Here is a 23,510-nt window from a genome sequence, read left to right as displayed (position 1 = left end):
TAAATAATAGTAATAATAATAATAATGACCACCCTTCCTTTCCTTCAGGCATCCTTTGAAAACTTGTTTAGACAGGCCTTTGTAATATGATTTCCTTTTTTCCTTTACCCAATTCTAATATATCTTGATGTTTTTATGGATCTTTGGATCATTTTTATCCTTATATGTTGTACACTGTCTTGCTATGTGTTTATGAAAGTGCAGATTATAAATTTGTAAATGAGATATATAATTATTATTCAATTAAGTATTGGATGAAATTTATCTACTCCTTAAAATGGAGAAAACCCCCCTCAAAGTGGTGTACAAAAAGATAAGAAGCAGTAAAATGATGAAAAATTCCAAGCCCTACTTCAAAACATCCAAAAGTTAAAATACTAAAACAAATTTAAATTACTTCAACTTTCTACGCATCTGGGTAGGCTTACCTAAACAATGATGTTTTAAGCAGGCACCGAAAAAGAGTAAAGGTGAAGGTGCCTACATGATCTCAATAGCCAGGGTATTTATTATGTGGCACCTGTAGTACTTAGTGCCAAATCCACCAACTGAAGCAGTCGATTGGGCATGTCTGGGACAAGGCAATCTTGTAGGTAAACTGGTTGTTGTTATGTACTGAAGTTCTCACCCTGGGGTAGCAGGGGGATACTGTAGATAGTTTTCACTCAGGTCCACGTCAGTTATTTTAGGCGGGAAACCCTGGGTTGTTGTTGCTACAATGTTGATAGCTGGCTGCCTATAAAAGCAGGCCAGCTGAGCTGTTTGCTGTTCAGTTTCTGTAGCAGCTTACAAAATAAAGAGCTGTTTTGGAGAAATCGCTGTGTCGTCTGCCATGTCTACCCACTATTCAACAGTTGTGAAACCCAAATGTTATCCCAAGTGATGAAGAGCAGACCAACTTTAACGGCCTTATTGTGAGTACTAGATATCTCCCTGTATTGTTGGTATATGGCCAAACTTTGCCCTTAAATCTTTTTTTTCTTTTGATAAATCCCTTTGAACAAAGACACCCTGCACATTCATTCATTCATTCCTTTATTTGATGCATACAAGAGCATTTAAAGTGCAACTCCTACATCTTAAATTCTATCTGTAGTTTACCCTTCACAGAGCTACAATTCCCAGCACCCTTAACAAATTACAGTTTCCCATGATTTTCTGGAGGGATGAAATGTGTGCTTTAAATATCTACAGTAGTGCATACACAGTCAAACCTTGGCAACCGTCTTTTGGTCTAGGTTTGCCTTGCTGTAAAATGGGACTTTGGGAATGCTTGATAACCTCTCGATGTGTTGATTTCATAGTATTATGGAACCGTAGAGTTGGAAGGGACCCTAAGGGCCATCTAGTCCAACCCCCTGCAGTGAAGGAATATGCTGCTGTCCCACCTGGGGATCGAACCTGTGAGCTTGATGTTATCAATGCCACGCTTTAACCAATTAACCCATAATTTATTCTATGGATTGCGCGTCATGTTTTAATGTTAACACTTCTTTATGATCTTGATACTGCTAAATGGCGGCGGTGGGGCGAGTGTGAAGGGAACTCTGCACATGCTCGGAGGCGCCTTTGGGATCTCTAACATGGCTGCTTCTGTCGCTCTTTCGGGCTGCGAACATTTGCTTTTGCTGAGCGAAGAACGGAAGGCACTCAGTGCAAAGATTAACGCCACATCATTTCCGGTCACCGTCTGACCAGGGAAGAGACGACATTTATGGGGCAGGAGCTCAAACTGCAGCAGGCGGAGAACTTGTGTTTCGAGGAGCGCGTAACAACGCGAAGAATCTCGTTAACACTGTTCTAATTCGGTTCTTTCCCCCCCTTCTGTTTTCGAAATCTATATTTATCTGTATAGTCGTTTTAGCCTCGCGTATCCTTCATGTGGGAACACGGAAGCGAGCCTTAAAAACTGACTCTTTTAACTCTTTACCAGGGAACAAAAATGAAGCGCGCCCCGCCCTCCTTCCTCCTTCAGCCAATCAGAAGCCCGAGCGCCGAAGTCATAAGGGGCTCTCAAGACATAGGAGGCGTTGCCTTTGTACGTGTGTGCCGCGGCCGTGATGAGGCGCGGGCCCTGGTTACGCCGCTGCTTCGGTTGCTAAGGGTCGAAGTCTCGCGAGACTTCTTTCACTTCCTCTTCTTCCTCCGCCCCCCCCAGGCATTCTCTTCTGCTCTCCCAGACATTCAAATATGGCGGCGCCAGAGGTGGATGAAGCGCTGGAGCTGCTCGCGAGGGTCCCGCTGCTGGAGGAGCCGCTCGAGGAGCTGCGCGCTTTGCACTTGGCCTTGCTCGCCGTTCCTCTCAATGCTCTGCGGGAGCGGCGTTCCGAGCTCCCCTTGGCGGGACTCTTCGCTCTCACGGCCCGCGGGGGAAGGTGAGTGGAGAGAGATCGGGCGGCTCTTGCTTTTTATTAAGCCGCCTCGGGTCCCTGTCAGGGGGAAAGGGAAAGCGGGGTATAAAACGGATGCCCGCCACGGAGAACGCGTGTTGAGATTCCTGCACTGCAGGGGGTTAGACTAGATGACCCTCGGGGGTCCCTTCCAACTCTACATGTCTATGATTCTGTGGCGCTTAACAGACCCAGCCGCCTATTTAAAGGTGTGTGTGTAAAGTGGGAGCGGGGATTCTATTTCTCTCTCCATTTTTGTTTATTAGATTTTTAAGAACTGCCCTCGTTAACCCGGAAGATCGCAGGACTGGTTAACAACATAAAAATAGAAAACGAGGTCGCCAAAATACACGGCAAAGCAAAGCACAAACCAATAACCGCCCCTCCGCTCCGCTCCCACAAACGTCTAATCCTCAGTGGAGGAGATCGTGCTCCTTTCCTGGCTGTGTCTTTTTTCATTGCTCGGTTGCCCCTCGACTCCATGAAACTGGGCCTAAGTTGCTCATGTTTGTTAATTTCAGCAAGTTTGTTCTGTAGTAGGGCCAGCTCTGGCGATAGCCCCTTGTCTCTGAATTGCAGGGGTGTGGGTGGGGGCGAGGCGGGGACGGGAGAGAGGCGCTGGGGTGGCAAAGCTTAAGTTCTTGTATTTAGTGTATGCTTGGGTTTTTTTCCTGTCAGCATCACTTGGGGAAGTTCTCTTTCTATTCGCTTGTTATGTTTCCTTGGTGGTGAGAGAGGTTGGGGTGGCCTAGGGTGTGTCTTTGGCTGGCTGCAGTGGGATTTGTTTGTGCGTGGGTGAGGGGGTTTGTCGGGTTAAGTTAGCCTTATTGAATCATATGCTGTCGGTGAGTTATGAACTCTTTCTAGTGTGAGTGGGCATTGCTATCTTGGAAGGTGTTCAGTAGGGCCAGTTCTGGGGTGACTTTTAGTACATACCTGCTTAGGTATTTTGCTTATTTCTGGTATGACTGCGCACACTACTTTTTTGACTGGGTCCTTGATTACTTGGTTTGGTGGGATCTGCTGGTTCAGACACAGCATATGTCTGAGAAGGCCACACTAGGGATCATGGGGAGGAGGTGCGAGGAAAAAACTGTTGTGACATTGATTTCTTTGGCAATTTGGAAGGGCTGTGGTGGGATCCAGAAATGGCAACCTGGAGCCCCACTGACCACTTAACTGCTCCATCAGCTTGGGAGCTTTTTCTGAGATGCTTGCAGGGTATGATAGCATCTTTTGTCTTCTGAACATCTTTATCAAGATGCTAATGGATCTGCCTGCCTTTGATCAGTTGTGCTTCAAGGAAAGCTAACCAATCCTCTGATTCTTTAATATTTTCCAGCCCAGATAGATGTTAACCAAAGGATCTCACAATAGTCATCTCCTTGCAGGAGCAAGGAAGCATAGGAGAATCAGATGCACTACAAGAGCATCTTGGATGGGATGGCTTTCAAAGAGGGCTAGACAATTGCATGGACGAGATGCCTATCAAAGACAACTAGCTGTGATAGCTATGCTCAGCCTCCCCTGTTGGAGGGAGCAATGCTTCTGAAAAGCGCTTCATGGAAGCCACAGACTCCCCAAACGTGTTTCACAAGGACCCCTTGCTTCCCTTTTCTCCAGTACCTGAGGGTCGTCACGTCTCTCCAGGGATTTGACCAGAACAATGTATATGTTGGGGAAAGGCTCCCTCCCTGCAAAGAAAATGGAGCAATCAGCAGGTGCCTGGCTCCCAGCCATGCTAGCACCAGTCTATCGCATGAGGGTGGGGGACACGGGAAGAAAGCATTCCTATCCTGTAGGTCACTCAATTGGCATTTCCACCTACCTGAACTCTAAGCCATGGGTAGGCAAACTAAAGCCCGGGGGGCGGATCCGGCCCAATCACCTTCTAAATCCGGCCCGTAGATGGTCCAGGAATTAGTGTGTTTTTACATGAGTAGAATGTGTCCTTTTATTTAAAATGTCTCTCTGGGGCATAGGAATTCGTTCATCCCCCCCCCCTTAGCTGGCCCCCCACAAGGTGTGAGGGACAGTGGACCGGCCCCCAGTTGAAAAAGTTTGCTGAACCCCGCTCTAAGCCTTCCCCCCCTTGTTCTGGGCTGCCTCTCTCTTAAGGAAGATGCAAGCTGTTGCTGGAAGCCACTGGTGGGGAGAGTGTGCCTATGATTCCCAAATGTTTCAGAAGCATCTTTTTGTTCCTTTAGCTGCATGATATAATCATAGCATGGCAGAGTTTGAAGGGATCCCAAGGGTCATCTAGTCCAACCCCCGGCAATGCAAGGATCCTGCCCACAGCCAGCCCTGGCTCCAAACTCCAGACTTCTGGTTACCATTGCAATTCTGCATGGTGTGGAGAAAGGGGAGAGAGAAATGTGTTGCTTACACTCTCATAACACTGATATGAGATCCGCACCATGCAGCCCTTTCAATAACTAAAGTCTAAAGGGCTGTTTTCGTGACCCCCTGGACCAGAGCACGCCAGGCACTCCTGTCTTCCACTGCCTCCCGCAGTTTGGTCAAACTCATGCTGGTAGCTTCGAGAACACTGTCCAACCATCTCGTCCTCTGTCGCCCCCTTCTCCTTCTGCCCTCCATCTTTCCCAATATCAGGGTCTTTTCCAGGGAGTCTTCTCTTCTCATGAGGTGGTCGAAGTATTGGAGCCTCAGCTTCAGGATCTGTCCTTCCAGGGGGTCCTGCAGTTTGCGCACCCCCATTTCCTAGGAACCAGGAATGGGAAGCTCAAGTGCTTCTAACAGTGTGGTTATAGGGAGCAGTGTGTATAAAATATTGAATGTAATAGGGTTATTAAGGTAATTGTATCAGAATTACAGCTTTATGGGAATGTTAAGGAGGGAGGGGGATAGAGAGAGTGGAATTCTGGTGGTGAGTGATGATTGGATGAGGATTTGAAAGGTAGTTTGAATGCGAGGCAGTTGAGAGGAGGGGGTGGTTGGGCAACTATTCAGTTTAGGATCAGGAGTCGTCATTTTTGTAATAAAGCAGAATTTGAGGCCATAAGCTCAGGTACACACGTCATCCTACAATCATTTAGTGAATCATCCATACAGTCTCCTTTAGTGAGGGTGCAGTACCTAGGATCTGGACCAAACATTGCTATTTTTTGCTCTTTCCTAGTTTCATAGGTTTATCTTCTGGTTCTAATGATGTAATAGGGGTGGGGGCTCTTTAAATACTGGGGGCTGCTGCACACTCCTTTTCTTTAAAATAATTTCCCCTCTTTTGAAAAGCACATGCATTGTCTCTTTCTTCAGGTTTGTTGTGAGACATTGGTGTTATATCAATATAGGTTTGGGAAGAAAAGAGTGGGGCAGTGCCGGATTTATGTATAGGCTACATAAATCTGCAGACTCTTAGAGATATAAATCCGTGTCCTAGGTCACTTTTACAAGGTCAGCAAAGCCCTTCAGAAATCAGACCTGTTAACTACAAAACAAGGAGACAGAGTGAGGGAACAGCAAAGAAATGACAGAAGTGCACCTGATGCCTTAGATGCACTTTCTTCAAGAGATAAGTTTAGGATAAAATCCTTTATTCCTATATTAGATGCACTTAAAGCCAATTTTAAAAGAAGTACTGTGTACCATCATCCTTGGCTTCACTCAGTTTTGTTTATAACACTTCCATTTTCTTCTAGTTGTGAGGGTGGGGGTTTGGGAGAGGCCTCGCAAGTGGAGTAGGCTAGGGTCTCTCGTCATCTAAATCTGGCCCTGGGGCGAGGTTAACATTTACCACATCTTGGGATGTGGCTTGTTGTTGTTGTTGTTGTTATTTTAAAAAGTTTGTATTTTAATTTTAAAACACTTTGTAGCTCCAAACATTTTTAATCCACCAAGGTTGCTTTTGGGGCATTTTTTTTGCTAGAAGTTTTTTAGAAGGTGACATGAATTTTAATTTGTTTTAGTCTATTTTATTGCTGTTCTAACATTCTGTATGTTTTAGATAATTGTTTGTATATTTTCTAGTGGTGATTATATTGTTTTACCTTCCTTTGTAAACCACTTAGAGGGTTTCCCCCCTTACAATCAAATGGTATGTACATTTCATGAATAAATAAGAATAAAATAGTGATACAAGATACAGTCATACCTTGTGTTACACACGCTTCAGGTTGCGTTTTTTTGAGTTATGGACCCGCTGAAACCCAGAAGTACTAAAACGGGTTACTTCTGGGTTTTGGGGGTTGTACATGCGCAGAAGTGCTAAAAAACGCTTGCGCAGAAGCACCAAGTCACAACCCGCGCGTGCGCAGAAGTGCCGCTCCAGGTTGTGAACATGCATCCTGCACAAATCACATTCGCAACCCGAGCGTCCACTGTAATAAATGTAAGCAAATGACTAGCCACTCTGAAACTTCACATTATAAACAAGAATATCACAGATTTTAATTGGTACTTTTAAAAAGAGCAAATTTTGGTGCTGAATTAATAAGCCTGGACAGGGTGTTAATGTACAGTGGTACCTCATGTTATGGACAGGATCCATTCCGGAGGCCTGTCCATAACGTGAAATGCCCGTAACTCGAAGTGCTGTGTCTGTGCAGGCGTGTGGCACGATTTGGGGCTTCTGCGTATGTGCGAAGCGCAATTCAATTCAGCACTTCTGTGCAGGCGTGAGTGGTGAAACCCAGAAGTAACCTGTTCCGGTACTTCCGGGTTACCACGGGACATAACGCGAAAAGACGCAACATGAAGCAGACGCAACACGAGGTATGACTGTACTCTGGATACTATTACAGAAAGGGGTCTTGTTTCTTGTACTTTCTTACCTTTTCTTTTGAATCAGTAATCCCTTGTGTGGATTTTGGTAAAGAAGCAGATACCCATGTATTAAGCTATTTGGGGTTGTAAAGGTTTTTTTGTTGTTGTTTTGGTTTTTAAAAAGCTTTTCAACTAACTTATTTTTTCCCTTCAAAACAGTGAGCAGATTTCTTTATGTGTTTCCATCCTGGAGCGGTTACTGCAGATCATGGATCCCTTGTATGTAATCCAAAACTTTGGTGAAGAACTTCAGAAAGGGCTCTTCCATCCAGATAATTCAGTCAAAATTCTAACAATAGCTCAGGTATGCTTGATTACTTGTCTGTTAAAATGACATTTTTGGAGATCTTTATCAAGAAGGAGGAGATTTCTTATTTATAATGTACATACATATACATTAGGGCTCTGCACAGGATTTGGCGAGTCCTAAGCCAAATCAGTCAAATTTGGAAGGCTCTGGATGGGTTGGGACACATCTATGGATTGCTGTGAGTTGGGTTTAATGACCCTGAGCAACCTGTGACTTTCAGAGGACACCAGCCAGGAGGGAGAACCAGGCTAGGGGCGCAAATCTTAATGACTCCTTAAAATTTGTATGGCTGGTGTTTGGATCATGAATTTAATAGATTTATATTTGCTAAACTTGCATAGGAATAAAGTAGTTCTCAGGATAAACCATTCTGTGGATGTTGTTTTTAGATGATCCACACACTTGTTGCAGAAGCTATCATTGGGTGATACAGATTTTTTAAAGTGCTCCAGGTAGTTTTTTTTTTGGGGGGGGGAGCTTTAATTTTTTTCAATCCAATCATTGGATTAGCAAAAGCAGTTTTGGGCATTGGCATTGTGAGCCCTTCTCCTAGGCCTCTTCACATTGAGGGAGTGGATAAAACTTTCCTCTGTCTGCATACCACTCTCCTTAAAAAAACAACCCAACAACAACAAAGTGAGAGGAGCAAATATATAAACCTTCCCTTCAGTTTTTTTTTATTCACTAGTTCCTTAAAATGATACAGCTCTTCAACATTTTCTTTGTTTAAAAAGGCTGGTAGTGGGGGTGGGAATGGAAGGCACCTTTATTTAACTACTTAAACTTGTGCACTGAGTAGTTGTTGGAAACTTCCTAATGCCTTTCAACACCATGTTGAATCTGTAGGTTGGGAAGATAGTTGAAGATTCCAGTGCTGCTAGAGAAATCCTCAACACTCCTGAGTTGCTGAGGCAGGTCATTTATTGCATTGCTGATGAGAAACTAGCAGTGGCAAAAGAGGTAAGAGCTTTAAACTGGAGCCAGTTTAACAGCAGCTGGCTACAGAGCCTTCAGCATAATCATCAAGTGGGTGAGGTTCCTCTGATCTCAGCGCAAAACTGAGCCTTCAGCGTTATTGGCCCAGCCATGGGTGGGCAGTGCTCTTACATTAGAGCTTTACCAGCTGTTTCTGTAGGAATATTTAAATGCATGCTGAAGGCTTTTTGCGCTGTCAGACTTATGCAGATAATTAAGGGGGAATGTAATAATTAGCTGGTGATCTGTGGTTTTAATTTTGTGTGTTTTTTGTAAAACTGGTCTAACTTTGTGTCTAATTCTGCTGTCTAATTTTCTCCGGTTCACATAGCTATTCCCCTTTGTTTTCTAGGCCATCATGTCGCTGACAAAGGTAGCAAAAACTGCAGAGAGCTTGGAGGCACTGCTTGCGGGCAACTTGCTAGTTGACTTGAAAAATGTCATGACCAGGAGTGACATTGTTCGTTGCCGTGTGTATGAGGTAAGCATCCCTTTTCCCATAGTGTTCTAGCTGCTCCTTTAATTCTAATTCATTGGGTGGGGAGCCTCTGGCAGCTTTTGCCAGCCATGCCAACTTGTCACTTGCCTGACAGCATGTGACATCAGATGTGGAATAGCCACAGCTGCCAAGAAAAGACTGGGAATGCAATTTGCTCAGTGTTTCTCAAACTTGGGTCTCCAGCTGTTGTTGGACTACAGCTCCCATAATCCCTGACCACTGGTCCTGCTAGCTAGGGATGGTTGGAGTAGTAGACAAACAACAGCTGGGGATCCAAGTTTGAGAGACACTGAATTAGCTGCTTAGGAGATTCCCAAGGGCAAGATAGATAGGCATTTAGCCCTTGCCCTGGACCTAAGATTCCCTGCCCCTCAAATATAGCAAAAGTACAATTTGGACTAATAGCATAAAGTTCACAAGTTTCTGTGTAGTATTGCTTAGAATCACCTGGATGAGTCTCTGGACCGATATGGTTTTACATTAACACATGGCTAAACTGGGTACAGTCTTCCTCAATTTCCCTGGAGGTTTAAGTGAGTTAGTTATCTTACCTACAGTTATTTTTATTATCATAACACTGGCAGCTCTCCCATCCCATTCATTCCCATGGGAACATGATTGTCTTAAAGCTTATATTGGGTTCACGTTGTCTAACCTCCATTCCTAATTGCATCTTCCTTCCTCAAATGGGAGACACTCATTGTCAATAGCTTGTGCCCTGATACATGTTGCTAATAGTCCCATTGGCAGTTGCTCTAAATAATGTGATCTGAGCAGGTCATGATGCTCTTTTACTGCCTATAGGGTATGGTTGTACCCTGAACAGTTTGATCCTTAACTGGAGTTATGAGCATTGACTTGGTCCATGGTACCAGGCATGTACAAGACAGTAGTCTGCCTCAAATGCCTGTATCCTGCCTTCCTGCCTCACAATGTGGCACAAAAGGTGACTCTCAGAAGATCCTGCAGTAAAATATAAACAAAAAATAAGCAAAAGGTATGGATGGATGAATCCAGTCTCTGTTCTGTGTCACCTTTCTATGCAGTCAGTCTTAAGTCCATTCCTTCCTATCTCGGCACCAATATGTGACCTTTATTATGGAAAATCCACATGAAAATCCTGCAAGGTATTCTGAAAGCTGCTATTAAGATCCCACCCCCCTCGGTCTTTTTAGTGTGCTGGTGCAACCACCACCACCTGAAGGGGATCACATTGAGATTGCATGCCCCCTCTTTATGAATATGATTGTGTCTGTAGATGTTGCTTTATCCACTTGTGCTGTATTGTTTTTAAATGCCATGTTCTGTAAAATAAACCACAATAGGCCAATGTTTGTTATTGTTAATCCTTTAATGTGAAGTTATGATGCTATGAAATAAAACACATTTATATAGGTAAATAAACAATGGGGCTACAGATGCCCCTTGGAGCAATTGGACGCTATGGGGAACATTGTTCCAAGGTGTGGAGGTGGCAGTGGCCTCCCCATAGGCCCATGATATATGATGTTGATTCCTTTTAAGTCCTATTGCAGCCACCACAAGGCTTGTAGCTATGACTTGAACGTTGCTACAGCCTCATTCAGTGAATGAAGTTATAAGTGGAGCAAGCACAATTTCATGCATGAATGGCATATAGTGTGTGTTTGTTGTAGGTGTTATGTTTTTTAAAAAGAAATAAATCTCAGTCTCCTTTTCTCCTATGCTTCTGTCACAGTTGGTGATCAATATCTCCTTGGTGTCGGCAGATTCATTGAATTACTGCGTGAACAGCGGATTAATATCAGAGCTGATCGGGGAGCTGACGGGGAATGATGTGCTTCTCAGGTGTGTGGCAGAAGCAGTCATGGGCACTCATTAGATTGTTTCATATTATGTATAGCTTTGGAGTAATTCTGCTTCTATTGAGTTAATAGAAGGTTTTATTTCTTGGCATGCCAGAGTTTTGGGAGTTGTACACATTTGTGCATGCTTTGCCTCTTGCCTGTCTCTGCCCTGATTCATACATACATACTTTGGATACAAAAGCTGAGGCTGCTGAAGTGGCTGGAAGCTGTGAATCCTGGAAGACCTGCTGTCTGTCTTGTAGGCCTTTTTTCCACTTGGTCTGGGAGGGTGTGGCCCTGAATGACTGACTCCAGCTACAAAAGCTGAGACTGCTGAACAGACTCTAGAGCAGGGGTATTATTGCTGTTACTGATACTAAATTTTGTATCTTTGCTTTAGATAGTTTGATTTCACTGTGTACACTTTAATATTTATTGTTTAAGGCTACTTTTTGTAATATTTTTTATACTTGTAAGCTGCTTTGAGCATGGTTTCAACTTAAGAAATGTGGCATACAAATAAAATGATTGACTGATTGATCCAGTGCTTACGTGCTAGAGGAGCAAGAAAGTAGCCCTCCCTTCTCACCACACAGCTCAAAATATCTCAGCACAATAGTGCCTAATCATGCAGGGGCTTTCTTTGCACAGTTTTTCTTCCTCTCGCCATACAATCAGAAACTCAGGGTGGCTAAGAACCAATTGATAAACTATCACAAAAAATCCATCATTAAAACCACAAAGTCATAACAGTGATTCAGCAGTGAATAATACCAGTAAAACTGCTTATAAAACTAGTTTTACCTCATTATTACAAATGCATGGCTAGTATAAAAATACCCAGTGCCTCCCTTCCACCTCCTACTTCTCAGACATGTCTTGTCTCAAACAAACAGCAGAGGCTTCAGAGATGAGATGGCACAGTCCACTCAATTTGTTAGACTGAGAGCAGCTGCACTTGGGCTTCTTGCCTTGCGCTGTCAGCTTAGTAGCTATTTTACCAGGTTGCTATTTAACTGGGAGGCTTTATATCTGAATATGCTTATAATTTTGTCTTCTTCTTTCCTTTTATACTCTGTCCTGGTTTGTAAGCCTGAGGGCAGGGCCTGTGCCACTTAAAACAAAAACAGAAAACTTTGGCACAGTACCTAGAAAGCGTTACCAGTTAATTAAGTAGTAGTCTCCTCCAGGAATTACTCAATGATGGACTGTTTTGAGGATGAAAGGAATCTTAAACGATACACCTGCATGTTCTGTCTATGTTGCAGAGCTACGTGTATAGAGATGGTGACCTCTCTTGCCCATATTTACCACGGACGCCAATATCTTGCCCAACAAGGAATCATTGATAAGATTTCCAACATAATCATCGGGGCTGATTCTGATCCCTTCTCAAGCTTCTACTTGCCAGGTGATTTAAAAAGTTTTCCTTCTTGGCATGATTTTACTTTGGTAAAATTTTGGTAATTTTTTTAAAAAAAATTTCACTATTTAGTTCAGGGACGGGCAGCCTCTGGCCCATGAGCCAGATTCGATCTCCTAGGCCTCCCTGTTTGGCTTTCCAGGCTGTTTTCTGCAAACTGTACCTATCTGCCCCACACCGAACAACAGCAGGTAGAGACATGGCTAGAGCAGCCCAGAGGAAAGCAAGTTTGAGTTTAACCCTGGTGACTTTGAGATAGAATGCATTGGAAGAATAGTAGGCCTTGGACCCTGAGTTGCCCACCCCCAATCCTAGACTTAAGTTTACTCTGACAGGTGACATTGTACTAAAAACTTGTCTGCTTGGCATGTAAAACAAAACCTCCCGGCCTTGACCATCTGGTCCTTTTTGTTTTTGGTAGGCTTTCTCTTCACTACATACATTGCTTGTGCACAATGTCCCAGTCTGTCTTTATTTTTCTTTCCAGATGCTATGTTCCATGTATGGTGTGACGAAACTCCCGTTGTTTTATTTTCTGGTTTTTTCAGGCTTTGTGAAATTTTTTGGCAACTTGGCTATTGTTGACAGTCCTCAGCAGTTATGTGAGCGATACCCCGCATTTGTGGAGAAAGTATTCAGCATGGCAGAAAGCCAAGACCCAACCATGTTTGGCGTGGCAGTGGACACACTTGGGATCTTGGGGTCAACTGTGGAAGGGAAGCTAGTGTTACAGAAGAAGGGTCTGTACAACATTTGTGTGTATGTGTAGCTATAATCATATTGGTCTGAAGAGTTTGTCACAGGAATGTAGGAAGGCTATAAATGTACCCAGCATATTTCTAAACTTCAGTTTGAAAGGAGGTTTGATTGGAAGTGGGAAAATGATTCATCTCAAGTACAAGGGTTGCTAATGAATGTAATAGTATCCGGAGGGAGGGATAGGGAATCTGTCAGCCTCCAGGTGTTGCTGGCATTGGCCATGCTGGCTGGGAGACATGGCGGGCAGAACCTTTTTCAGTGCTGCTATTATCATGGCATAAGCAGCTAGGCTGGGGAGGGAGAGTCAAAACATGGTTTAAAACTTGGTTTTAAGATCTGGAGCCACTTTATTGACAAACTGTGGTTAGAGATTTTCTGGTTTTAGTTGTGACTCAAGCAACAGATCCATGTCCACAGGCAAAAATGATCTGGTTTTAGTTGTGACTAAAATGATTGTTAATTCAAGATATTACTCTCCAAAGCAGGTATTGTCTAATACTGGGCTTGATGGAGAAATAGTCTGGTCTCTGTATAAGGCAACTTCCTATGTAATGGAAAGGTTAAAAAAAGTTTGTCTTCCCAGGGAGTAGATTTCATCATGTGCTAAACAGAATAGGACATCAAGCAAAGAATGCCCCAACAGAGATGAGAGTCCGGTGTCTTGAGGCAATTTCATCTCTTTTGTATTTGCAGGTAAGTTTTATGGAATTGAAAACGTTCTGTTTCTTATGAAAAATGGAGCATTAAAGGTTTGAATCAGCCCTTGGAAGAAAGCAATAGCAATTGGGTAGCTTTCTGCATCTGTGATATCCACTAGTGAGGAGTTAAAGCAAGAGAACCATAACTCACATTTTTCTGACTTGTTTGTCAGCCTTTCAGACTTATCAAAAGTATGAACAAAAATTAAGTGCTTCGAGAGTTTATTGAACGTTATGGTTCTGTATAATACCTTTAAAAGATAAATAAACAGTTAAAGAAAAAAAAAGAAAAAAATTTGTGTTTCCACTCAACTTCAAACATTTGTGCACAGGACAAATCAGTGTCTGAAATGTGCATTTACAGACTTGCTTAAAAGCAGAATGTGACTGCTGCCTTTGTTATAAAGGTTTTGCATGCATGGAAGTTTTGCACACTTCATGTGTGTAGGTGGAGTAAATTGTAGGATGGCTTGACCTAGGCACAGCCAATGTGGTGCCTTCCAATATTGGACTACAACTCCCATCATCCCATCCACACTTTTGGCCATGGTCTGATGAGAATTGAGTCCTACAACATCTGGAGGGTACCACGTTGACCATCCTTATTCTGTCCCTCAAGACAGTAAGTTATCAGCTGCATTTGCAAACTCATTTGCTATATTTTGCATACAGCCAGACCAGCAGACAGAAGACCACCTGGGCATGACAGAATCCTGGTTCTCCTCTCTGTCCAGCCAGCCCTTGGAACTCTTCAGGAGCATCAGTACCCAGCCCTTCCCTGATCTCCACTGTGGTGCCTTAAAGGTCTTCACTGTAAGTGCTTTTTCACAACAGAGACCTGTCTGATTGAATGTATCTAATAGTCCTTTTGAGAGAGCTTGGGAACCACAGCACTACCCAAACCCATTGTTTGGGTTGTCTAGTCCTTGCAGATTTAATGAAATCCTGTATGGGACACCAGACTTTGAGTAATCTGGAGCTCTGCTCAGACTGTACCTTTCAATTGATTTAACTGTGAGATAAAAGCAGAGCTGAAACTGAATGAACTGGCATTAAGTAAATGGGCTGTGGGAGAAAGTCTTGTGTCTGCCGTAGGCATGCAGGTTGCCTTCAGTGGCAAGGGTGGGAAACTGGTGGCCATCCAGTGCTGTTGGACTCCACTCTCCATCATCCCTGGCTATTGGCTATGCTGGCTGAGGCTGAAGGGAACTGGAGTCCAACAACATGTGGAGGGCCACAGGTTTCCCATCCCTGAGCTAAGATCCACCCCAGGATTTCACATGATTAATGCTGGCTACAATTAGGACATCCATCTCTAATTCTTCTTGATCTGTGTTCTGCCCGTGGTGAAGGTGAGTTGAAGTCACCCAGGCTCTATATCTGTGTTCCCCATGAAGTGTGTTGGACTTGTTTCATGTTTTCTGAAGAAATCAAGAACATTGCTATGATGTATTAAGTTTGTTCTCCTCCAGGCTGAATTGCTGTTGGTGGTTTGGTTTTGCTGCTGCTATATTTTACTTTTAAATGGTTATTTTAGTAGGAGCATATACTGCCCTGGAAATCCAATTTTTGGAACAGAAGGGCAGGAATAATGTCTTAAATCTTTCTCTTTCGTTAATGCTGTAGGCCATTGCTAGTCAACCTTGGGCCCAGAGGATGATGCTCAGTAGTCCAGGCTTTGTGGAATACATCGTAGACAGATCAGTGGAACCAGACAAACCTTCAAAGGAGGCCAAATACGAACTTGTGAAGGCTCTGGCCAATTCAAAGACCATCGCTGAAATCTTTGGAAACCAGCATTACTTGAGGCTCAGGGCATACCTGCGCGAAGGGCCTTATTATGTCAAGGCTGTTTCGACCACAGCTGTGGAAGGAGCTGAATAACATTGGAACAGCTGCTCTCTGGTGATAATGGACTTCTGGATAGGATTTCGCTTTGGATGTGGAGGGGGGAAAATATCTGAGGAAGGAATTGGTTTGGTCATTTTTTTCCCTGCATTTCTAACTCAGAAATTTCACATAGCTGGGAAATAATGTTGAGGACCATGTTAAGGACTATGCCAGTCAAGTTTATCCTTATTTAAGAGTTGATGCTTAGTCAGCAGCTGGCATAGGGCCTACAAATCATGGGATCCTTTTATAAACAGTGGTTTTTCTGCCTTCTGTTAATTCCTCAGTGAGAGATGCATTGTTAACATAGTTGAACACCACAAGGTAGCCAGACTCCTAAAAGTGGTGAAAGCCATGCAGCGGTGTGTGTGTTTTGAGTCTTTTGGCCTTGATCTTAAATGCTTTGCCTGTACTTCATTGATGCTTCCTCCAGCATATAAATTGCCCTAATTGTTGTTTACAGGAAAGGTGAGCAAACCCTTTAACACATTGGACCTGTGAAGGGCAGAGGGAGAGATCTGGCTGCTACAGGTGTCAAATGGGAAGGTTGCTGGGTTGTTCCAATTCAGATTGTAGTGAGGAATGCTCCCTGACATAAAATAAAGGCTGAATTTTGAGAAGGCTAGACTACGATCTCCTGGCATCTTGGCTCTTACAGGAAATCGGGAGGATTTTCTCCACTGTGTGCAGTGTGAACTGGTACAGCCCAATAACAAAAATCACATGACTGGGGGTTGTTATTGTTATTGTTATTATTACTTCTTATCCATCTTAAGCTTTTCTACCAAGTGCAGTAGTGTCTTAGACAGGGACACCACCAGAAGGTGTTGGCTTGTGTTCTTAGTTGTTAACAGCAGCTGCAGAGACACAAAAGTTAGTATGACTGAACTTCAAAGGGTAACACTTTCTGCAGAGGGACCAAAGCTTTGAGGTGAAGTGATCTGGGTTTATTTTCACCACTATCTTCAGAGGTTGAGCAATTTTACTCCATCCCATGCTATTTAGAAAAATCAGTCCTTCAGGACTTCCTGGGAGGAGCTTATCCAGGTCTGTCACAGCTCTCAGGAGCTTCCGGTAGAGCTCTGAAAGTCACTATTAAGTGGTGTTCAACAGCAGATTTATTTGTTTACGGTCTTATTTCTGCAGTCAGATAATAGGGAATTAATCTCCAGAAATTCTGGAGTGGAATGTCCGCCAATGAGGGATAGAGAAATCCTGTTGGGTGAGTGATCTGGGAGTGGGAAAGAATTTCAACACTGGCCCAAGGAGCACTTAAAATGCTGAGATTATTCCAGTGAAAAGACCTGCCATTCTCCCTTTCCTTCTGTTTTTTAACTACCTTTGAAGCTACACCTATAAATTAATTCAGAAGTTATTTACACATCCATTTAAGTGCTCATGCGAAATATGACCTGAGGACTGATTTAAGAGGAGTTATTAGTGAAGGTGCTTGCTAGGAAATAAGCAGAAAGTGTGTTTTGAACTAGAAATTGAAATATACACAGACAAGAGATTCTCTCTGAGAGGTTTTCTCTTGGGCTTGTTCTGTGGTTTCTTTGAGCCCCTGCTATGATTTATGTCACTGGAAAGAAAAATGACTTGTGTGGTTATATTAGTACTGTTTTGTGAGAGCTGTTTCACACTGCATATCCAGGATGGGGAAAACATAATAGGTTCAATTGTTTGAAGTATGTCTGCCCAATTATGTTTTGTGGCTCATTTGAAATAAAGAGATTTAGTCTGAACATGAAAATGATGCTCTTAACATGAAAAAGTGGGCCAGGCAAGACTGGAATACATACGAAAACACAGCTGGTCAACTAGTGATTCATTCTGAGAGAGGAGAATTATTTAAAATTTAAGAGCAACTTTACACAAAGAGCTACAGTTTTAATATAAGAGAACTGATTTGCTCAATTGACCCAGAGGACAGTCTACTCTATGGATGATAAACTGATGCCCTCCTAGATGTTGTGTTATAGCTCCCATCATCCCTGTCCATTGACCATGCTGGCTGAAACTAATGGGAGTTGGCCTCCTCAACCTCATCTAGAGGGCTGCGCAAGATCCCCAGTTCTAATCTTGCTCTGCTTCTGATAAGACACCTACCACAATCTTGGATACCTAGATATCATTGGACTGCAGTTCTCATTCCTCCTGCCCATTTGGGGATGCTGGCCTAGGCTGAGGGAGTTGAAGTCCAGCAACATCTGAGGACCCAGGGTTGGGAAAGGCTGACTTACCAGATGCCACTGAATTTTGCAAGAAACTGTAAAAGCAACAACAGCCTCCCCTGTTCTTGATTGGCTGTTACCCTAACTTACTTGAACAGGCTAAGTGTTGGATTGGTCTATCCTTGGATCACTGATATTGGAACATGGAAGGGAGGAGAGGTAATGAGCTCCTGACTATTCAGTGTTTGGGTGGGTAAAATCATCTATACATGTCCAAGGAATACTGTGGGAGCTGGTTGCTGCCGCACCTGGCTGTCAGATTACCATCCACACCATGCACAGATGCATCATTTAAAGAACTTGCATCCACTAGTGGAGTGGACTAGTTCACATGACCTTGTGACTCCTGCTCATGTTCTTTGAGTGTTCATCAACTATACTCTCCTGTTGTGTGCATGTTTTAAATGGGAAGTTCAGAATAGAGAAAAACTTAATGCACAAGTGGTCAGTGGAACTCCTTGCAACAGGATGCTGGCCATGGCTCCTAGCATAAATGGTTCAGCAGAGAAAATCCATGGTTAAAATCAAACATTTGAATGTGAGTTTTTTGGGTCAGTTTAATCAGCAAAATGGAGAGCCTCGTTCTGTAAGGCATCAACACTTAGGTGTTTAAATCCATCCAGGTATGTCATGACTTTGCAGAATACCAACCCATAATAAGTTTCTAGTACAGTGCAGTCCTTACCATTGCTGATCTCGTCCCATTCTTGGAGCAGCTGAGTATCTCTTGCTGTGGAGGAGGTGAAAATGAACTTGTAGCAGCAGCGGTTGTAGCGGATGTGCTTTTTCCCAGAAAATCGAGAACTGTGAGCAGGCACCACACCAGCTGCTTTGCTGCAGAGTCCCACAAAGGCACCAGGAGGCAGTGAAAGAGGAACTTCTCCAGAGGTTACGTAGATCTTCCGAGCCACATCCTGTGAGATGACAAACGCAGTCGCACTGCAGTAATCGGGATAATATTTTTCTGGGTATTTTTGTTGGGAGACAAAACCATGACTTTGTGGGTCTCTGTTGGGTTTCTCTTGATGAACCAGCCTCCCAAGGTAAATGTCTTTGGGATGGGTTCTTAAGTTGAGCAAGTACTCGACCAAACTTGGGAGGTTGATGAACATCTCCTCATCTGCTTTGAGAATGAACCGGGCCCTGGAGCAGAATGTTATGGCCCACTCCACAGCCATCAGTGTCTTCAGTGTCTGGTTCTCTACAGAGTCCAGGAAGGAGCCTTGAATGAGGTCCTGATGCTTCTCCATCTCCTGGACAACCTCCAGCTGGGTGCCTTCTGAAGAGGGCTTCCCTAGCACAAACAAAACGAGAGTACCATAACCCATGACGTGTGTCTGGTTGGCCCATGTTTCTCTAATGATGTTGCGCCTTGACAAGTTTTCAGGGCTGCCAAAGACTAGGACAAGGAGGAAGATCTCTTGGTTGGAGCAGGCCTCTGATCTGCTAGCTACATAAGCCTTGGAGATATTGGCCTTCAAGGGGGTCATATCCAGCTTCTGTGCTCTCTCCCTGGCTTCGAGGACCTTCATGTCTGTGTAGGTATTGGGGAGTGCTCGCAAGAAGTATTCTTCCACGAGATCAGCTCCGAAGAACAAAATGTGGAAAAGAACAACATTAAAAAGAATGAAACACCACTGGTGGGTCCTTAGCCGGCAGAAGATTAGCTGCAGGGCAAAAAAGAGAAGAGGTTTAGTGTCTGCTTCCTCTTCAAGAGTGTGTTGTGCAGTGATTCTTCCTCCACCACCACCACCACCATAATAATAATAATAATAATAATAATAATAATAATAATAATAATAATAGATTTATTATTTATACCCCGCCCATCTGGCTGGGTTTCCTCAGCCATTCTGGGTGGCTTCCAACAAAATATTAAAAATACATTAAAACACCAGTCATTAAAAACTTCCCTAAACTTCAGATGTCTTCTAAAAGTCTGGTAGTTGTTTATCTCTTTGACATCTGCTGGGAGGGCGTTCCACAGGGTGGGCGCAACTTCCGAGAAGGCCCTCTGCCTGGTTCCCTGGAACTTGGCTTCTCACAGCAAGGGAACCACCAGAAGGCCCTCGGAGCGGGACCTCAGTGTCCAGGCAGAACGATGGGGGTGGAGACGCTCCTTCAGGTATACTGGGCCGAGGCCGTTTAGGGCTTTAAAGGTCAGCACCAACACTTTGAATTGTGCTCGGAAACATACTCGTACTCAACCAACTCGCATCCTTCAACCGTCATCTGAGGCTCTTCATGTGCCCCCCCCCCCCCGTGAGAGGTCCAGAGAGTGATAAAATGAGAATGGGCCTTTTCTACGGTGGCTCCCAACTTCTGGAATCCTCTCTCCCGGAAGGCTCACCTGTTGTCTTCACTGCACATCTTTAGGTGCCAGGCTAAAATGTTCCTCTTCTCCCAGGCCTTTGGCTAATTAAAAAATCTATGGCTTCTTAAACAGTGTGTGTTTGTGGTTTTTATTACTGTGTTAAGTATTTTTATATAGTAAACCACCCTGTGATCCTTGGCTGAAGGGTGGTATAGAAAGTTAATTAATAATAATAACAACCCCTCCTCTCATAGTTGTATATGGACTACTTCCTTCTTCTGTGATCCTATATGAGTGCCTAAGATTACCAGACACATTTTATATTTTGCATCATTCTTATTTTCACATGCATACTAAAGCCATGTGCTTTTACCCTCTTTTGGGAGGAGAGTGGTAGGTTTTAAAAACATACAGATTTTTTTTTAAAAAAAACTTGGGTTTCTTTGTTGTAACAATTTGCAAATACAGTTATCCAAATTTTATATTTTACAATCCCCATCCTCCCATTGACTTCCCTCATCTTGCCTTTCTGGTTTATTACATTACTTGTTATCTTCTGCATGTTAAATAACTATACATGTTGTTGCGTTGTCTTTCTTCATATTCTACTTAAATAAAGTTGTGAATGTTAGTCTTAGTGTGAATTTATGTTAATATGCACATTTTTGCAAAGCAATCTCCGATATACTGAGTTGTACTCAGTGCTATTTTTCTAGGAAAAAAGTGCTGGAACTCACTGTGAACACCTCCCTTGTTCTCTTAGAATGCCAATGGCACCCACTTGAGAGATGCCGGAACTGAGTTCCAGCTGAGAAAAAAGGCCTGGTTGTAATATGCTATTTCTACTCACACATGTCCATTACTTTCTATGAGTCTGTTCTCAGTTTGGCCCACCAATTTCAATGGGTCTACTCTGAGTATAACTTAGATACAACCCAATGTATCTTTGTACACAATTTTCACTAATATATGCATTATCAGGCAATCCTTGTTTTGTGCAGGGGTTCCATTCTGGACTCCTATGCATGCCAATGGAGCGTGCATAAGCCTCCCCTCATTCAATCCCTTTCCATGACATTTGGGGGCTACACCTGGGTTCGGTGTGCATGTATGTGATCACACTTAAATGGACAGTTGCCTGCATATCCATTTTTGTACTCATTACTTGGCTGGAGAACTGCATTTCAAAATTTGGAGAAATATGAATGTCAATGGATGGTTCTGTTTTTGTTCACATACTGTTTCAGAAAGTGAAAATAAGGTAGGTTTGCCTTTAAATGTAAACCAAATCTAATTTCTCCCACTTTCACTAATCTGCAGTATCATTCCAGAGGCCAGGATGGATGGCCCTGGAAGAAATGTGTGTCCTCAACTCTTGGCCCCACCAATTACAGTAGTTAAAAGTTTTCAGTGCAATCCTGTATCTATACTTAAAAGTAAGCCCTGTTGAGTTACGTAAGTGGTCACATATTCCAGTTCAAGCTGATTACAGATTCAAACAGATGTAACCCTAGTATTCACCCTATATATTTAGGAAAGGGGCAAATTCAGACATGCAGGGTCCCCTTCATGATCGTTACAGCCATGCCCCTTCTAAGATTATACAACTTTCTTATACAATCTTACACAACAATAATAATTAGGGGTGCATTGCAACAATCAATGTACATCATGTGTTCGTCTTTCAGCTCAATCTACTATTTTATGTGTACATACATGGGCAAATGACTGGGTGTGCTCCCAATATCTTCTTTCGGAAATTCCATTGTATGTGACGGAACGTGCACCCTATTTTCTTGAAAATGAGGTGCCTTGTGTTTTCAGTGTTCCCAGATGCTTAACTTTGGAACACTCACACTTTTCTGTTTGTTGGTAGGGTGGCTCTAGGACACTGGAGATTGAGAGCCTTTAGCGATTTTGCTGCAAAAATAATAACAGACCACCAACCCTGTGCAACTGCGAACCACTGGCTGTAGTTCAGTGGTAGAGCACCTGCCTCACATGTGAAAGCTCCTGGGTCCAGCCTCCAGCACAGGACTTGGAAAGGTCCTTGTCTGAAACCCCTGGAAAGCTACTGCCAGTCAATGTGGATCAGCCTTTGCCAACCCTGTGTCCTCCAGATGTTTTATAATTACAACTTCCAGGAGCTACAGTCTGTGTGTGTGTGTGGGGGGGAGGACTGATGGGGTTGTATCCCAAGACATCAGGAGGGCAGTGAGTTAGATGGACCCAATGGTCTGACACAGTATAAGTCAGTTTCTTAGACTGGTATTTTGCGTAGCAGACCTGCCCTCCATATTGCACAGATGTTGAAGTTAATTTCATGTCTCTCTTCACTTATAAAGTGAGGTTTAACGTTTGGAACAGTCTTCATGTATTGACATGGTAGTCCAGGGGGCTGCCGATAAAAATATAGTTCAAGACTTACCTGCATGATGCTGGTAGGTTATGCTTGAATCTTCCAAGCCTTGAAGATCGCGTGCAGTTTTGGACAGATAGGCAGTATTTCTGCACTTGAAGCAGGGTTGGGCATGTAGATCCTGCTGGATAAAGTTACCTCTGTGTTAACAATCAAGTTCGATTTTCTTTTTTCCATTCAGCTCTGCCTCTGAGCAAAGGACATGTAATTCCAGAGGGTGGTGATTGTATTACAGTGGCATCAAAACGAGCCAATTATCCTTCTGTACTTCATTAATTTCTGACACGAAAAAAAAAGCGGGGCTGTGCAAATGTGATATTAAAATGTATGAATGACACTTCTTCAAACTATAGTGTCATTATTGTTGGAGGTACTTTATAAAAATGAATCTCAAATATGCTTTCTTAGGTAGAATACAAAGGACTTCATTTAAGCAGAACTTCATCTGTAAGTTTTTTTAACAATACATATAAAATATTTATTTTTGTTAATGGGATTTCTTCATAACTTTTATATGCCTGTTGTCTTTGTCCATGGAGTTTTCTTGGCAGGGATACTGGAGTGGCTTGCCGGTTCCTCCTCCAGGTGGATCACGTTTGGTCAAAACTCTCCACTATGACCTGTTCATCTTGGGTGCCCTGCTCGGCGTAGTTCATAGCTTCTCTGAGTTCTTCAAGCCCCTTCGCCACGGCAAGGCAGTGATCCATGAAGGGGACCCATCAGGCTAGGCTGATGGAGGAGTGATGGAGCAATCTGTTTGAAACCTATCAGGCTAGTAGATTTCAAACAGATTGCTCCATCACTCCTCCATCAGCCTGTTTGATAGAAGGCCTTTTAAAGAGGCTAAAGGTAAAGGTGATGGGACCCCTGGCCATTATGTCCAGTCGCGAATGACTCTGGGATTACGGCGCTCATCTCACTTTATGGAGGAGGAAGAGGAGTGTGGGGGGGCGCACCACCCCCGGCAGCACGATCCCAGTGGGGTGCCATC

The 23,510-nt window shown here is 43.4% G+C and overlaps 2 protein-coding genes across 3 annotated transcripts; one reads left to right on the top strand and one right to left on the bottom strand.

Moving 5' to 3' along the window:
* Positions 1 to 2,154: 2,154 nt before the first annotated feature.
* Positions 2,155 to 17,292, top strand: PSMD5 (proteasome 26S subunit, non-ATPase 5). Of its 2 annotated transcripts, none has more exons than XM_053373647.1 (10): positions 2,155 to 2,375; positions 7,332 to 7,476; positions 8,329 to 8,442; positions 8,810 to 8,938; positions 10,674 to 10,783; positions 12,051 to 12,193; positions 12,754 to 12,945; positions 13,548 to 13,657; positions 14,335 to 14,475; positions 15,289 to 17,292. In XM_053373647.1, exons 1-10 carry the CDS (start codon positions 2,191 to 2,193, stop codon positions 15,544 to 15,546), a joined length of 1,527 nt encoding a protein of 508 aa, XP_053229622.1. In that variant the 5' UTR covers positions 2,155 to 2,190; the 3' UTR covers positions 15,547 to 17,292. The 2 variants fall into 2 exon arrangements, with proteins under 2 accessions (XP_053229622.1, XP_053229623.1); XM_053373648.1 differs by lacking the exon at positions 2,155 to 2,375 and adding an exon at positions 5,337 to 5,418.
* Positions 17,293 to 18,104: 812 nt separating this feature from the next.
* On the bottom strand, positions 18,105 to 22,534 carry B3GALT9 (beta-1,3-galactosyltransferase 9). The gene is made up of 2 exons (XM_053374849.1): positions 22,529 to 22,534; positions 18,105 to 19,453 (listed from the first exon to the last, which is right to left on the bottom strand). The coding sequence occupies exons 1-2, from the start codon at positions 22,532 to 22,534 to the stop codon at positions 18,344 to 18,346; spliced, it is 1,116 nt and encodes a 371-aa protein (XP_053230824.1). The 3' UTR covers positions 18,105 to 18,343.
* Between the last annotated feature and the right edge of the window lie 976 nt (positions 22,535 to 23,510).

Source organism: Podarcis raffonei, chromosome Z (genome assembly GCF_027172205.1).
Source record: "Podarcis raffonei isolate rPodRaf1 chromosome Z, rPodRaf1.pri, whole genome shotgun sequence".
NCBI classification, from domain to species: domain Eukaryota; kingdom Metazoa; phylum Chordata; class Lepidosauria; order Squamata; family Lacertidae; genus Podarcis; species Podarcis raffonei.
Note: the sequence above shows the minus strand (reverse complement) of the source record. Positions and strands in the feature narration are given on the sequence as shown.

Bases quoted from the DNA above. Each gene is read 5' to 3' on its own strand.
- PSMD5 (XM_053373647.1), top strand. From the start codon at position 2,191: ATGGCGGCGCCAGAGGTGGATGAAGCGCTGGAGCTGCTCGCGAGGGTC. The intron at 10,784-12,050 runs GTGTGTGGCAGA...TCTATGTTGCAG, and splicing joins GGGAATGATGTGCTTCTCAG to AGCTACGTGTATAGAGATGG. The intron at 12,194-12,753 runs GTGATTTAAAAA...TGGTTTTTTCAG, and splicing joins CTCAAGCTTCTACTTGCCAG to GCTTTGTGAAATTTTTTGGC.